General features: G+C 39.0%; 1 protein-coding gene and 1 long non-coding RNA gene across 2 annotated transcripts in view; one reads left to right on the top strand and one right to left on the bottom strand.

Annotated features, from left to right (window-relative positions):
- Positions 1 to 3,457, bottom strand: part of LOC132986627 (uncharacterized) — a 4,431-nt gene extending 974 nt beyond the window's left edge. The window contains exons 1-3 of the long non-coding RNA XR_009675534.1: positions 3,110 to 3,457; positions 685 to 759; positions 1 to 517 (exon numbers count right to left, since the gene is read on the bottom strand). The exon at positions 1 to 517 is cut by the window's left edge and continues 974 nt beyond it. This is a non-coding gene — a long non-coding RNA (uncharacterized LOC132986627). The remainder of the gene's footprint in view (positions 518 to 684; positions 760 to 3,109) is intronic.
- A 2,964-nt stretch (positions 3,458 to 6,421) lies between these two features.
- On the top strand, positions 6,422 to 13,496 carry creb1b (cAMP responsive element binding protein 1b). Its single transcript, XM_061053131.1, has 7 exons — positions 6,422 to 6,559; positions 6,716 to 6,862; positions 6,984 to 7,084; positions 7,543 to 7,697; positions 8,013 to 8,195; positions 8,428 to 8,581; positions 8,795 to 13,496. Exons 1-7 carry the CDS (start codon positions 6,455 to 6,457, stop codon positions 8,937 to 8,939), a joined length of 990 nt encoding a protein of 329 aa, XP_060909114.1. The 5' UTR covers positions 6,422 to 6,454; the 3' UTR covers positions 8,940 to 13,496.
- The last annotated feature ends 736 nt before the right edge of the window (positions 13,497 to 14,232 follow it).

Below are 14,232 nucleotides of genomic sequence, written 5' to 3' on the forward strand. Positions count from 1 at the left end.
AGTCTTCTTCCCCCCTTCCTGTAAAATATTCCTCCCCTCTTGTTTGGGTCAAATTGTCCCCCCCCCCCCCCCCCCCCCTTTAGCCCTTCGTTCCTCCTCCCCTTCTGATTTTTTTTTTTAACTGGCTGCAAATTCACTGCTGTTCATTACCCAGGCAGGGTCAATTCCCCAAACAATGTGTTTGGTGTCACAATAAAAAGGGTGTTTTTTATGGCGTGTAGCCGTAAAATGCTATTAAACAGATAAAACACAGGCAACGAGCATCAGGAGGATTATAAAAGGAATTGCCTTGATAAACTCCACATATCTGCGTGATGACACACCAACAGCTCCCCTCACTCTGTCGCTGGGGAGGAGGAGGAGGAGGAGGGGGGGGAGGGGGAGGAGGAGGAGGAGGAGGAGGGGAGGCACAGACGGAGGAGCACATGGTCGTAGAGTTTTCATGGCTCTACAGCGCCACCAGTTGGGAAAGTTTAAAATTACATCTGCTTTTTTTTCTCCTGTCGAGCTCTGGTTCCTGGAAAGACAAAAAGTAGATCTTGTATAATTACATGTAATTTTTTTTTAAATGTTTCTAATTGTGGAAAGCGTGAGAAGACAGACATTAAACAACAGCGATCCAAAATCAAAATGAAAACTTTTTTGTTCCTCAATTGTGAAAGCGTCAACATTTTCATGACTTACATAATGGATTGATTTTTTTCAGAGTCGGTGAAAGCTTGTTGTAGATTTCCTTTCATGGTGCGTCAGGTAGTGTTTCTGCAGCACAGTAATGTGTCAAAAGAAGGTGTGATGATGAGATAGAGAAGGACTCAAGTGTGTATTTCTGTCCTTAAATATGGCAACTGTGTCACTTCCACAAATATAATGTTTACTTTTTCATTCATAGTCATGTTTTGAAGGAGAAACCTTGCATGCATGATCTTGCAAAATAATTTTCAAAACAATGTGGAAAAGAAATCTGAGGACAAGGGGAAGGGTGGGAGGGAACATACACATCTGAGGCAGGACTTCACATTTATAAGATGATTCTTTTTTTTCTTGCCACAGATAGATACTAACCAGTCCCATATGTCAGCATGTGCCTCACGGCGTTTAGGGTGGTGGGTGTGTTGAGCAATTTTGGCAAATGAAAAACATTTTTGTAATAAAATGTGTGAAAAAGAACATCAGAAATACCAGCATTGAGGTGAGTCATGATACACAGCTCAAGAAACACATTTAAGTGTGCAGTGCTATATATCCTAATTTAAGGATGCTCATCAGTCAATCCCATGATTCCAGTGGAAATAAAGAAACAGAAATAATCGCAATAATGAGGTCAATAAATATCTCACTGATGCAGGGCAGATAATGAAGCTTAACAATATGTTAGCCTCTGTAAATGTGCAGCATTTCTTTTTCAATTCGATTCATTATGTTAGGCAGCCTAATATGTGTTTTGCTCTACCTGCAGATCCCTTCTATACTGAATGTATAAAAAAGGTCTTATGGCTCCCTCCGGTGGTAAGTATGAGAATTGATTCCCCAAAAGAAGCCTCTTTTACAACAAACGTTTTGGTTTGCTGTGAAAGGCACGGGGGTTTTCACACCCAGTGAATCTGTTCTCTGGGCGAGAGTGACAATGAACCAGCCAAGAACAATCAAAACCATCGCTGAATCTGAATCAGCTATCTATCTAAATGGAATTCATCAATCGTTGATTTAAATACACCTGCTTTCCCACCATGATATAATTTTAAAAATGTCCTATTACAACTATCTGTTGGTTTAAAAACACTATAAAAAAAAAACAGCAATATTCACGTTCAGGAATGGGACTTGTAAAAAAAAAAAAGTTCTTGCTTCTACCTGTTAGTGATGTATATTTAACAGTCAGCTGTTTATACTTCATGTCGACTCAGCACTTTATTTTAATGGAAGCTGCTAAGAGCCTCAATCAATGATCTCGGTTGTTTCTCGAAGGCTGAGATATTCAGTGCCTCTGGCATTTTTACCGTGTTGGCTTTTTGGATGTACTTTTGTCTTTTTACTGTCTTGTTCTGCCCCCAAAACCAATCGTCCTTCAAGGACAAATAAAGTCGAAGTTGAGTCGATATATTATTCCACCTGCCGTTCCAATAGATCAGGGAGGGCTCTTTATTGATTGCACTTCTTTGGGTTTAAACTGAACAACTTGTAGAACTGAACTTATGTAGTGCTCCAATGTCTTATGCACATACTTTATGTCAGCCAATTTAATGATATTCAACTTGTTCTTCCTATACATTAACAAGTAAACTGTACAGTCAATGATATGAAATGTATAATTAAATAGATAACTAAATAAATAATTTGAAAAAAGGCAGCATAATGGTAAGACAGCTTTTTCAAGAGACACATACACTAAGTGCTACTCTTTGGAAGCCTGATGGGAATAAAATCAGTCTTTCAGTCTGGGTCGGGAGAGTCCTGTAGGATGTGTAATGCCTGCAGTGGGTAGTGTACATGTCCTGTACCTCTGGAGCAGATTTTACCATCCTCTTTGAGTTTATAGTCCTGTGATCTGATGTTATCCAAGCAAACCAGCATGGGAAATATTTCAGGATATGTAAAGAATGACAAGTTATTTTTATGTTACTAATTTCTGGTGTTTTCAATGACGGTGTCTTGTGAGCCCATGTTTAAGACCTTAAATGCATATTCATTACACAATAAAGAAATCAAAATCAGTTAAAAAACATAGGCCTATCAGGATTGAGGTAAAGTTTTGAGTAATAACTCAGATAGGCCTCAAACAAGTACCATGGTCTTGGCCTACAGCTAGTACACCCAAATCAAAACTGAAATAGGCAATGAAAAAAAAGTCTTTCCAAAAACAATGTCAGGGTTACACTAGACAAAAACATACCTCACTGTAAATGGGGAAATTTCTTAGTTAGAATTTCCTACTTAAGTCACTCAAGCCTACATTAAGAGAGAGACAAACGCCCCTTTAAATAACAAAAAAGCAAACTATATGCAGCTTTCATATTGAGGTTGTTTTCCTTGTTATATAACTATTTTAAACTGCTTACTGTAAAATGTGTTCATTTCGTCAGACTCTAACGAGGCAGCGGGGAATCGTTACCTTCCGCTTCTCCTCGGCAATCCCCGCTGCTCTTCGTTCGCACCTCGGGTATTTCCGCCCAGTGTCGCCATCTGCTTTCTCGTCCTTCTCCAATCTCCGTGTTGTTGTTCCCGGTGACGCGGCGGAGGTGTAGCCTGACGCGGGCTCTTACGTGTCGGCTAGAATAAAAGTGGAGCTCCGAAGGCCCGGGGAGTGACGAAAGGAGCCTGTATCGGTAAGGACGGAGCGTTGTCCGGGGCTCGGAGTGACGACACGAAGCCGTAGAAAGTGTCGGTCTGGTCGGGTTCGGCCCGAAGGAAACAAAGAGATCATGGCGCCGCTGTGTGTTTGTAGCAGGATGGAGGGAGGGGAGTCTGCGGCTGTTTGGGAGAAACACAGCGAAATGTGTGGCTTTTATAGTGAACCAGCAGGCACGATCAGCAGGTTTTCAGATCAGATGATGTGTCAAGATGTTGTTGTTTTTAATTCTCTCAGCTGTCACATTATCAGTCGGTGTTTGTGCGCACAGATATGCGCCGTTTTTTTCCTAAACGGTGAATTGAAAGCAACAACAGCGATATGTTGAGTTATTTATATCAGGCTACTTGCTTCGCTGAGTTTCACTTTTTTTGTTCCCATTAGATTTTTTTATTTTTTTATTTAGAATCTGCTTATAATAACCCCTCACTTGTGTATAAAATATCGTGTTGGCGTTCTCCATTCATTTCGCATGGATAGAAAACGGCCACTGCAGGCCTGAGCGTTTTGTTACACGATGAAAACATGAATTGAGGAGGCCTTTAAGTGTAACACTCATTTTGTTTATGCTGTTACATTCGGGTTTTTTCATCTTTCTTTATCTCCTGGGATGTGACCGGTCCTGCTCTGAGGGGGCGTTGCCCGGCCATGTGGCTGAGCTGTCACACACATACACACACACACACACACACACACACACACACACACACACACACACACACACACACACACACACACACACACGGAGCATCCGAGTGATTTTTGAAAAGCAGAGGGAGAAATGTGTAAAGCCAATCATGCAGCAGAGAGAAGCTACGCACAGTGTGAGATCACTGTGAGCAACACGGCACAGATCAACTCTCAGACTGTCACAGCCTGAAGTCAGACAGACAGGGATCAGATCCAAATCTAAATCTTCATCAAGTCAACATGTCTGTCTTGTGTGTAGAGAGCTTGTGTTGAATCAGTGTTGTATCATTGTTACAGTTTCATCATCTGAACTCATTAAAAAACAGCAAATCATAAAGATGTTCCTCTCCTTTGATTTTGTTTCTTGGATTTCTTAAAATCAACATATCTTCAATTATTTTGAGAGTTTAAGAGTTGTATTTTTATTACCAAAAAAAAAAAACAGCAGTCAACTTGGAAAAAAATGTTAATTATGTCAGATAAGAATCAGAAGCAGGTTCAGGTTTCCTGCCCATCAGGTTCACACATATCAAGAATGTATCCAGGTGTTTTGGTGCGTATATCAAGAACATAGAAATTTAATTTAAATGTCTGTATTTCTATTGTCAAGAAAGTTGGTAGAAACAAAATAAATAAAAATAAAAAAACACATCTGAAATACGTACAGACATTTATTTTTAAAGTGCAATGATGAAACAGCTGCAGGAGCTGCAGTTTGTGTAGTACAGTTTTCATGATATGTCCAGAGGAGGTGCAAACACTGATCAGTGTCAGACCTTCTAATAGGGGTGAGGCCCCACGATACCATATCATCACGATACCTGAATTTGAATTTTAAACATTGTGCGATATGCTGAGAATTGACATACAATATATTGCGATTTAACTTTTTATTTCACTGCATATTATGTACGCACAAATTAAACTAAATCAAGAACTGTTTTGTCAAATTAGAAACAAATTCTCAGTCTCTTCATCTCACTTCGGTCTTTTCATCTCTACACAACGGAAGTCGAGCCCTCAGACAGACCATCACTGTGATCAAACCTGCATGCACCTCACAATCTGAACTGTTGGTATTTCAGTCTAATCCAGTTTAACTGAACACAAACATGTATGGACGACAGTACAACTGAACAAATTGTGATTAAAAAAGCATATTTGCTATTAATATAATAAAAATATTGATACTTGGAGGCCATGAATCGATATCATTTCACCACACAAAATATCGCGATACTACTTTCCCCTGGAAATCCTTACACCTCTACCTGTTACGGTTTATATTTCATTAGGGTATGATACTGCTGTAAATATGATCATTCAACAACAAATACATCAGATAAACATCTTCACTCTCTCTTTCATCAGGCTCAGTCTGTTACCAAGTTGAAAGATTTTTTTAAATTGTTTCACCTCATAAGTCATCATGAACACATGCAGATGTTATAGACACATTAAGTCTCTAACACATTTTCAAGTCAGTACCAAAGTTTAATATCGTACTAATGTTCTGAAGAAGAGGAGCAACATATGTTTCTCAATAGTGACTCATTTATGAGCTTCAGGGGGAGTATCCTCATTTTTAGACTGAAGGCACATACTTGGTCATTTGAGGCTAGGAAAACAAAACTTGACCCAAGTCCTACGGAGCCGGAAGGGAGCGACAACTCTATACTATCTTTGTGCACCAGAAACTATCTTGTGAGCATAAGAGGGTATTGCAGCATACTAGATACTTTGTGGTTCTGGAATAAATATTGCATGTGCATATTCTTGTGTACATGGATAACTTCCCCTTGGGAGCACCAGATACTGCCTGTTGGCACGAGATAGTTTATTGTGAGCACAAGAAAGTTTTCTATTTTTTTAATTTCCCCTTATCCCCTTAAGGGCTTCGTAATTAAGACCTGAAGACATTCAAAACTGGTGCTGTGGATAACTGAACCTTAAATGCAGTTGTCCCAAACAGAGAGAACTCCAATGTGTTACCATCTATCAAACGAGATGAGCAGCAGATGTCATGTTGCCTGCAGGCTGCACATCATCACAGTTTTCAGTCTCACTCTGAGTCAAACACACATCTGTCTCTGCTGTTTATTATGAAGTACAAACCAAAAATAATGATTCTCAAGTACTGTACTTATAGTGTAATATCATTCAGATAAATCATAAAAAAAATAAGGATGACGTTATGTTTCCTAAATGTAACTTTGCATGTGGTTTGTGTAATGCCATTTCTTTTTCTTGCACATTATACGGGTGTTAACTTGTATGTGTTCTTTAGTGTGCATGGTTTCCTGAGGGTGCAGCTCACAAACCACTGGGCAGCCTGACTCCACATTGATGTTGATGCTGTGGCTGCAGCGCCATTAAAAACTAACCGCTTGTCTCTATTTTTTACTTAAAGCCTAACCAATGAAGATGGAGTCAGCAGTGGAGGTTCAGCAGGGGGCAGAGACTGCTGTGACTGAGACAGAGATCCAGCAGATCACTCCTGCACAGATTGCTACCTTGGCACAGGTAACAGCAGAGGAGGATGATGACGATGACATCACCACTGAGTTTAGGAAGTCCAACAGTTTTTAAAGTCTTTTTAAAGTCATAAAAGGTTTGAAAAGGAGTTCATGTTGAATTGCACAAGGCTGACGGTAAGGTCTCACCACGTCTGAATTTCAGGTTACCATGGCAACAGGCCACGCCTCAGCAACAGGTCCCACTGTAACGCTGGTTCAGCTACCAAACGGACAGACGGTCCAGGTCCACGGAGTCATCCAGGCTGCACAGCCGTCTGTTATCCAGTCCCCGCAAGTCCAGACTGTACAGGTAACAGTTGCGCACACACACGTACACACACAATGCCTGTTTCCGGTGTTTCATATTAAACCGGTTTTAAAGAATGAAAGCAAATGCTTGTTTGATGCATTTCTTTCTTCCTTTGTTGCAGATCTCCACAATAGCAGAGAGTGAGGACTCACAGGAGTCAGTAGACAGTGTGACTGACTCTCAGAAGCGCAGAGAGATTCTTTCCAGACGCCCTTCATACAGGTCATTTATTTCAGTGTGTCTGTTTGCCCCGCCAGTAAACCATTATACCATAACTTAATGAAATACTTTCATTCTACTAAGCAGTGCAAACATGAATTCTTGTTGTACCTGTTGCCTTTAGGGTACATTATCCGGGTTATTATTCACATATTCTGCTCTTTACTTCCTATTAATAGAACATTTTTTGAGTTACATTCAATAAAAATAAACTTTTTTATTCTTTATGATTCTATCTCCTAACAATGAGCAACAAAGCACATTTTTCAAACTCAATCTAAAATCCAGGGATTCAAATTTATCTAAGCAAATAAAAACATCTTCCCAAGTTTTGTCAAAGCCAAAAACTTGTGTGGTATTTATGTGGTATATAAATGATCATCAATAGCTGCATTACAGATAGCTGAATGTAATGAGAAGTTATTATAAAGCAAACATCCATATTTGTTTTTTCCCAACAGAAAAATTCTGAATGACCTTTCGAGTGATGCTCCGGCGGTCGCTCGTATCGAGGAGGAAAAGGCCGAGGAGGATTCATCTGCTGCGGCTGCCACGCCTTCAATCACCACGGTTACTGTCCCCACACCCATCTACCAGACCAGCACTGGACAGTACAGTAAGTGGCAGATTATCAATGGCGCAGTACCTGTGGCTGCAAGAGGGTGCTGTAGTTTTATCGCTACAGTTGAAGCTGTAGAATACACCTTAACAAAAGTTTAATGAAAGTATTTCTTTATAATGACTTCATGAGCAGAGCTGGAGAACATTATTTATTGGCTTATAACCCATCAAATAAGCTCCTTCTCCAAGTAAAAATTAATTATGAACAATACATCATGTGAATAAAAAAACGTTATTTTAATGAGTATTATCCTTTCCTTTGTTTTCTCTTTTCCCCTCTGACCATCTGCACCTCCCACCAAACGCACAGTTGCAATCACACAGGGTGGGGCAATTCAGCTGGCTAATAACGGTACAGATGGAGTCCAGGGTATCCAGACTCTGACTATGACCAACGCCGCAGCAGCTCAGCCTGGAGCCACCATCCTCCAGTACGCACAGACCAGCGACGGCCAACAGATACTGGTGCCCAGTAACCAGGTGGTTGTCCAAGGTGAGAGTTGGCTTGACTCATCTTCAATTCTTCGAAAGTGATCAAATAAATCGCATAAAATATCTCCAATTTTTTTTCTCTATAAACTCCTCCTAATCACGGAGGAAACGTTTGAATATTTTATGTTTTTATTCTCAGTCAGCAAACAAACTACGGATCCAAGTTTACTTTTTTTTTTTTTTTAAATCAGGGATTAAATCTAATGTCCACTTTCTGCCATTAAAACATCCAGCTGCCTCCGGTGACGTTCAGGCCTACCAGATCCGAGCAGCCCCTGCCAGCACCATCGCCCCGGGGGTGGTCATGGCCTCATCCCCTGCCCTCCCCACCCAGGGCGCTACTGAGGAAGTCACCCGCAAAAGAGAGGTTCGCCTCATGAAAAACAGGTACGAACAGATGGAGAATGTTATTTTCATCCCATTTATAATATCTAAAAAGATGCCTTCATGTCAGGGATCACAAATCAGACGGTCGGAAAATATTTGACGTTGACGTAGAAGGATTTATTCTACTTATTATTTAAGGCATATTGCAGGAAAAAAGTATTCCGTGAGCCTCCCCAAAAAGTCAAAAGTCGTATGGTGTTATTCTTCCTACAGAGAGGCAGCCCGTGAATGTCGCAGGAAGAAGAAGGAGTATGTTAAGTGTCTGGAGAACCGAGTGGCCGTCCTGGAGAACCAAAACAAGACATTAATCGAAGAACTGAAAGCCCTTAAAGACCTTTACTGCCATAAATCTGAGTAGCTCCAGTCTCCAGAACAGCGAGCTGGGCTAAGTAGCACTTAAGTTTCTTCAAATACTTCGACTGTTTGATTCTGCCGGCCTGGCCTTCCAGTTTGCACATGACTGGCTTGTTTTTGACAAAAGTCCATCTAATCCAGTTCTTGCTTGCACTCTTTTCTCTTCGGTACGCTTGTCAGTATGAGGATAATTTGAGAAAATACGCAATATCTATCCAAAGAGAACTCTGGAAAATATCAATCCATTGAGCAAAGTGCTACCTGAAAATGTAAAGTCTAAAAACATGAGTTCAATCATGTGCAACCTTATTCAACAGATCAAATTAGCTGAGGGCAACTGCTGCCTCACACACCTCCAGTCACAAGCCTGCGTCTTATTGTTGTAGATCTGGCTGATACTTATATAAGATAGGGCTGCACGGTGGTACAGTGGTTAGCGCTGTTGCAGGGAGGTTCCTGGTTCGATTCCCCTGTCGGACAGGAGCCTCTCTGTGTGGAGTTTGCATGGTCTCCCTGTGCAAGTGTAGGTACTACGGCTTCCTCCCACAGTCCAAAGATGTGCTCTTTAAGTTGAATGTGAGGGTGTCTGATTGACTGGCAAACAGTCCATGGTGTACTCCACCTCCCGCCCAATGGCAGCTGGGATCTGCTCCAGCCCAACGCCCAACAAAAGGGAAAAAGCGGTATAGATAATGGATGGATGGATGATATAAGATATGGACTGTTTACACATCACAACTGTTGCAGGGATGCTAAATATTTGATTGGCCTTTACTGGAGTTCAGCTGAGCATTCTTGTTTACTTTACAAACAGTCATGGCCGACGAGTTGTCCCTAGAACATCATCATTGTTGCCATGGTTACACGCAACTTCCTTTACCTTGCGCTCCTTTTTTAGAACAGATGTTAAACTGTGGACCAGAACTTCTTTTCAGGTGTTCTGATGATGTGATTTTATGGACACCTGCCTAATACAAATGTAACAGTTTCAATGAGGAGCCCAGTATAGTGAATGAGTGAGCCGAAACTATGACAACAAGACTCAGCTTGTGAGAAACAACATTAATTATTTATATCGCTGAATCCTACAGAAGCCCTGAGCAAACATGCATCCATACACATGATTCATGCGGTTTTCTTTGTGATGACGAGTCATTTCCGGTTGTTTTCTTGGGACCGCTTCACATTTATGTCATATCACCGAAGTTCGAAAGCACAAAACAAACATACAGTAGGACTAGGATTCAATTACCTCAGTTGTGAGGGCAGTGGCAGCATTGCATGTTGTTGTCTGGCTTGTCACAGTGACAACAAGCCTTTTGTTTTATTTAGGTTGTAAGAAAACTGTCACATTATCACAGGAAAAGCTGCTTTGTGATCTCAAGATCATGACGACTTAGTCAAGATGTCAAGAAAACAAATACTCATTATCACTGGAAAATGGAGTGAATAAGACGTATGCATGTCCACTAAGGACTTCTTTTATATCGACGAATCACAAATGATGTTTTGTTTTTTTTCCTTACACAATCTGTTCCTCAGCTAAAGCTCTGGTTTCATTATTAGTGGAGCTCAGCCAGCTGCAGTTAAAGCCTCAGAATGAATTATGGATGAAAATACAATGTGGCACATACAAGTCATCTTGTCTAAGTGTTTTTATAGATGCTACCAACTGCCAACCTTAAAGAAAGTGACACCATGTTTGTCAACAGAGGACGTACTTTAGTGTGACATCATATTTTGGTTTAAGCTTTTCTGCTTCTCTACTACTGATGGTTGTCAGAGGTGGTTTTTTTTAATTGAAATTATTAGTAGGGTGAGGACATGCTTTAAAAGAAGAGATTATTATTATAACTTTGATTATTTTTTTACAACCTGGAGTCACATTTTAAAAATCTGGCCAACATTCCTGTTAGTTATGGCTAGAGCGTGACCGATTTATCGTCCAGCCGATAATTTCGGCCGATATTAGCTTATCCTGTCGCTATCGGCTAATTTTATCACAGATTTGTGCCGATCTTTCTAGATTTGCTCACCAGTCATGAAGCATTTCATTTGAGATTCATTGTATTTCACAAGCAGTTCTTTTCCCCCAGTAGAGTGTGCTATATGAATTACAGCAAGCATTATCACTCTCCAGAGAGTCAAGCAGTGATGCACATACATGCACAGTTACTTTCCAGTTGAGTGACCATCTTTGTATTATTATATATCTTTTACACAAGTGTTAGATAACTGCATTAACGTGTATATCTATGTTTATCTATCTGTAAAGATCGAACATACATCAAAGAAAATTATCGGCCGATGCAAGTTGTGGCGACATTTTACTCACTTTTTTAGTTTTAGCCAGGTGTTGAAACGAGGTGTTTTTATTTCAGTAAGTTAAAAAAATCTGACTGTTAAGATTTAATTTTTCTGTTGCAACAACCCAAAAAATGTAAACTGACACGCAAGAAGTCTTCAAGGCAAAGCACAATTTTCACAGACTTTCAGGTGTCGTCATCGCTAAGATATTTAGGGGTCAATTTGGACCTCCCTGCTCCTGTCGTTCGCTGCTTCCTAAGTCAGCAAACTGAGAGTGGAAAACGTCTCATAACAGAGGAGAGTGTTTTCTGAAAGGATAGATAAGAAGCTCCAGGTTGTACAAATGCACACATTTATTGAGCAATCCTAAAACCAGAGGTCTACATGTTTTCTTATTTAAACTCGTGTTCCATTGAGGTCAATCATCATCTCATTGTGTCACGGTAAAATCTCAGTTTCCATGACATTTAGTTTTTTAAGTGTTTTAATATATTCTGTATGTTTTGCTCTGTCTGTTAAACGGTGGTAAAAAAAAAAAAGAGACACAAGAAGATTGCAGGGTTGTTTTTTAATATGTAGCAGGTTGGATTCTTTGTGAAAGCTACAAAAGCTACGAGATGAACACTAAAGATCCAGAGAGATGTGTTGAAAAAAGTTTGAGTTGGGTTTTCTGAGAGGATACATGTACCTATTAGTCTGTTTATTTTTTTATACAGTATTACTGTATATAGACTCTACAGCATGTTTAGACCTCACAGTTTCTGTTCATTTGATATGAAAAATGTTTGTATGACTTGTATTAAACCAACTTTGAATATTTGTAATATACATTTATGTATATAAATATAGAAGATTCTGGGAGTGTATATTCATTTAATCCATCAGGCCTACAACCGTCATGGCAGCTAAGTGTATGAGAAGAGGCCTTTGTTGGAGGTGTAATGTTTTGGAGTGCTGTGCTCTGTGTTTGGATTGACACTGTTTGTTTGTAGAGAAGAACGAGTCTGTTGAGAGCAGCGAGGGTCCACAAAATATAACAATTTTATAATTAATAATTTAGTTTATTCCAAAATGTCACATTTCCCGATATCTTCCTCCACACGTGAATATGTTTTATCTACATTTATTTTAATGTCATAAAGGTGTTTTAACCCCCTTGGAATAATCAAATGAAAGCACAATTCCCACTAGAGCCCATTCTATGTTTATTTGATTTGACTTTCACTGCGTTTATTTTACTTTTTAAATGCATGTATGTTACTCAAAGCTCGACCAAAGTCTTTTTCTTTTCTTTCTAAAAAACAAATGTGGGCATTCACTCGGATAAATAGGATGTCTTCAACAAAATGTTCATTTTCTAGGGGTTTTAAAAAATATCATGTGTTCACTGTAGCGCTGACATTTTTTTTCAAAATTTCAAACATTTTGATATTGTACAGTTTCTATTTGTAATGTATAGAGTTTAAAGGGGTTGAATTAGTTACACAAAGCATACTGCACAGCACCTCAAAGACTTTAAATGAATCATTTCATATTAACCCAGAGCACAGTTGTGTCTGCTGGGGTCGGACATGTTGAACTGTTTTTGGAGTGATGGAGGGATCTTTGAAACAAAATGCAAAGTTTATTTACTTTTAATACATTTTAAGGAATGGACTGAAGTCTGAATATGATCCCACTGATAGGCATGAAAACTCTCTGAACTTGGTGCCATATTGATAAATTGTTCACGGAGGGTGGGGGTGGGGCAAGGGGGTTATCGTGGCCACCTCCTGTAATTTACACATGAAGAGATGGTGCTGAATAAAATATGAATTATCTTTTTGTTGATTTGATATAGTGAGCTCAACTTTGTGATGTGTTTACAACAACCTTTCATCAAAAAACAAAGGTGTTTTCATTTCTGTGCCATGATAGTTTATACCCAAAGGGCCTCATTTGTGCATGAAACAGATTGTTATCCATGTGTGTAAAAGTATATATAAATATATATATATATATATGTATTATTTCTAGAACAGTAATCATGACTTTTCTAACTTTTAATGTGATCTGTTTATATTTGACACTTTTACACGTGAATCATGTATTGTATAATGTCTTGTAGAGAACAAGTCACCAAATGATGATCTTAGTTTGGACATTGTCATGTTATAAAACTCTACCAGCTCATTATGTTAACGTGCTGTTCTCTGACATTACACTTTTGTAAACACTATACTATGTTGCAATAAAACGCTCTTGAAGACTGTTATGCATTTTATTGTAAGTTAATTAAAAATGTTTGATATATGACTTGGGAAGTGAAATATAAAACAATGCAATCCATCATATTATATAAATTGAGTGTATGTTTTGTTTTTTCAATCTGTATTTGCAAATTAGCTGTACTACTTAAAAAATGTAAGGAATGCACTATAACTATTTAAAACTTGGTCCTCCATTAAATAAATTTTGTAAAATGAGGATATATTTAAGTTAAAAGCCCATTACTATCCCCAGCTGAAAACTGGTACCAGGTACCTCAATATTACACCTAAGTATTGCACTTGAGATAATGTACTTAGAGTTTTTAGTTGCTTATTACATCTATTCCAACATTGATTTTACTACAGTTCCAGGATGAATACTTGTGAAAACTGTATTTGAAATAAAATAACTAATTTTGGTCTGTTTGTAATGGACCAATATCATGAATATTCTGAAATATTTGAGAATTTTCCAAAATATGGAATATATTTGTTGATTAGTAATTTCTTAAACCGTTCACTCCCTCTTCCTTTGCTTGAATGAGGAGGAATGCGTTGATTGACAGGTGGATAATGCAATAGAGGATGGCCTTCAGATTTCACTGTCAAAAAAGGGTGTGGAACCGGGACGATACCAAAATAGTAGCGTTGTAAATACATTTCATCGGTTTAAATCGCCTTCAACAGACAGCTCTGTCAACCAATGTGCGGCTTTAAAATGAACTGTTTTGAAGTCTTAGC

The sequence above is a fragment of the Labrus mixtus genome, chromosome 13 (assembly GCF_963584025.1).
Source record: "Labrus mixtus chromosome 13, fLabMix1.1, whole genome shotgun sequence".
In the NCBI taxonomy this organism is placed as follows: Eukaryota; Metazoa; Chordata; class Actinopteri; order Labriformes; family Labridae; genus Labrus; species Labrus mixtus.

Excerpts from the sequence above, each read along its gene's own strand:
- creb1b (XM_061053131.1), top strand. The coding sequence starts at position 6,455 with ATGAAGATGGAGTCAGCAGTGGAGGTTCAGCAGGGGGCAGAGACTGCT. Across the intron at positions 7,698-8,012 it reads GACCAGCACTGGACAGTACA|TTGCAATCACACAGGGTGGG; the intron begins GTAAGTGGCAGA and ends CCAAACGCACAG. Across the intron at positions 8,582-8,794 it reads GTTCGCCTCATGAAAAACAG|AGAGGCAGCCCGTGAATGTC; the intron begins GTACGAACAGAT and ends TTCTTCCTACAG.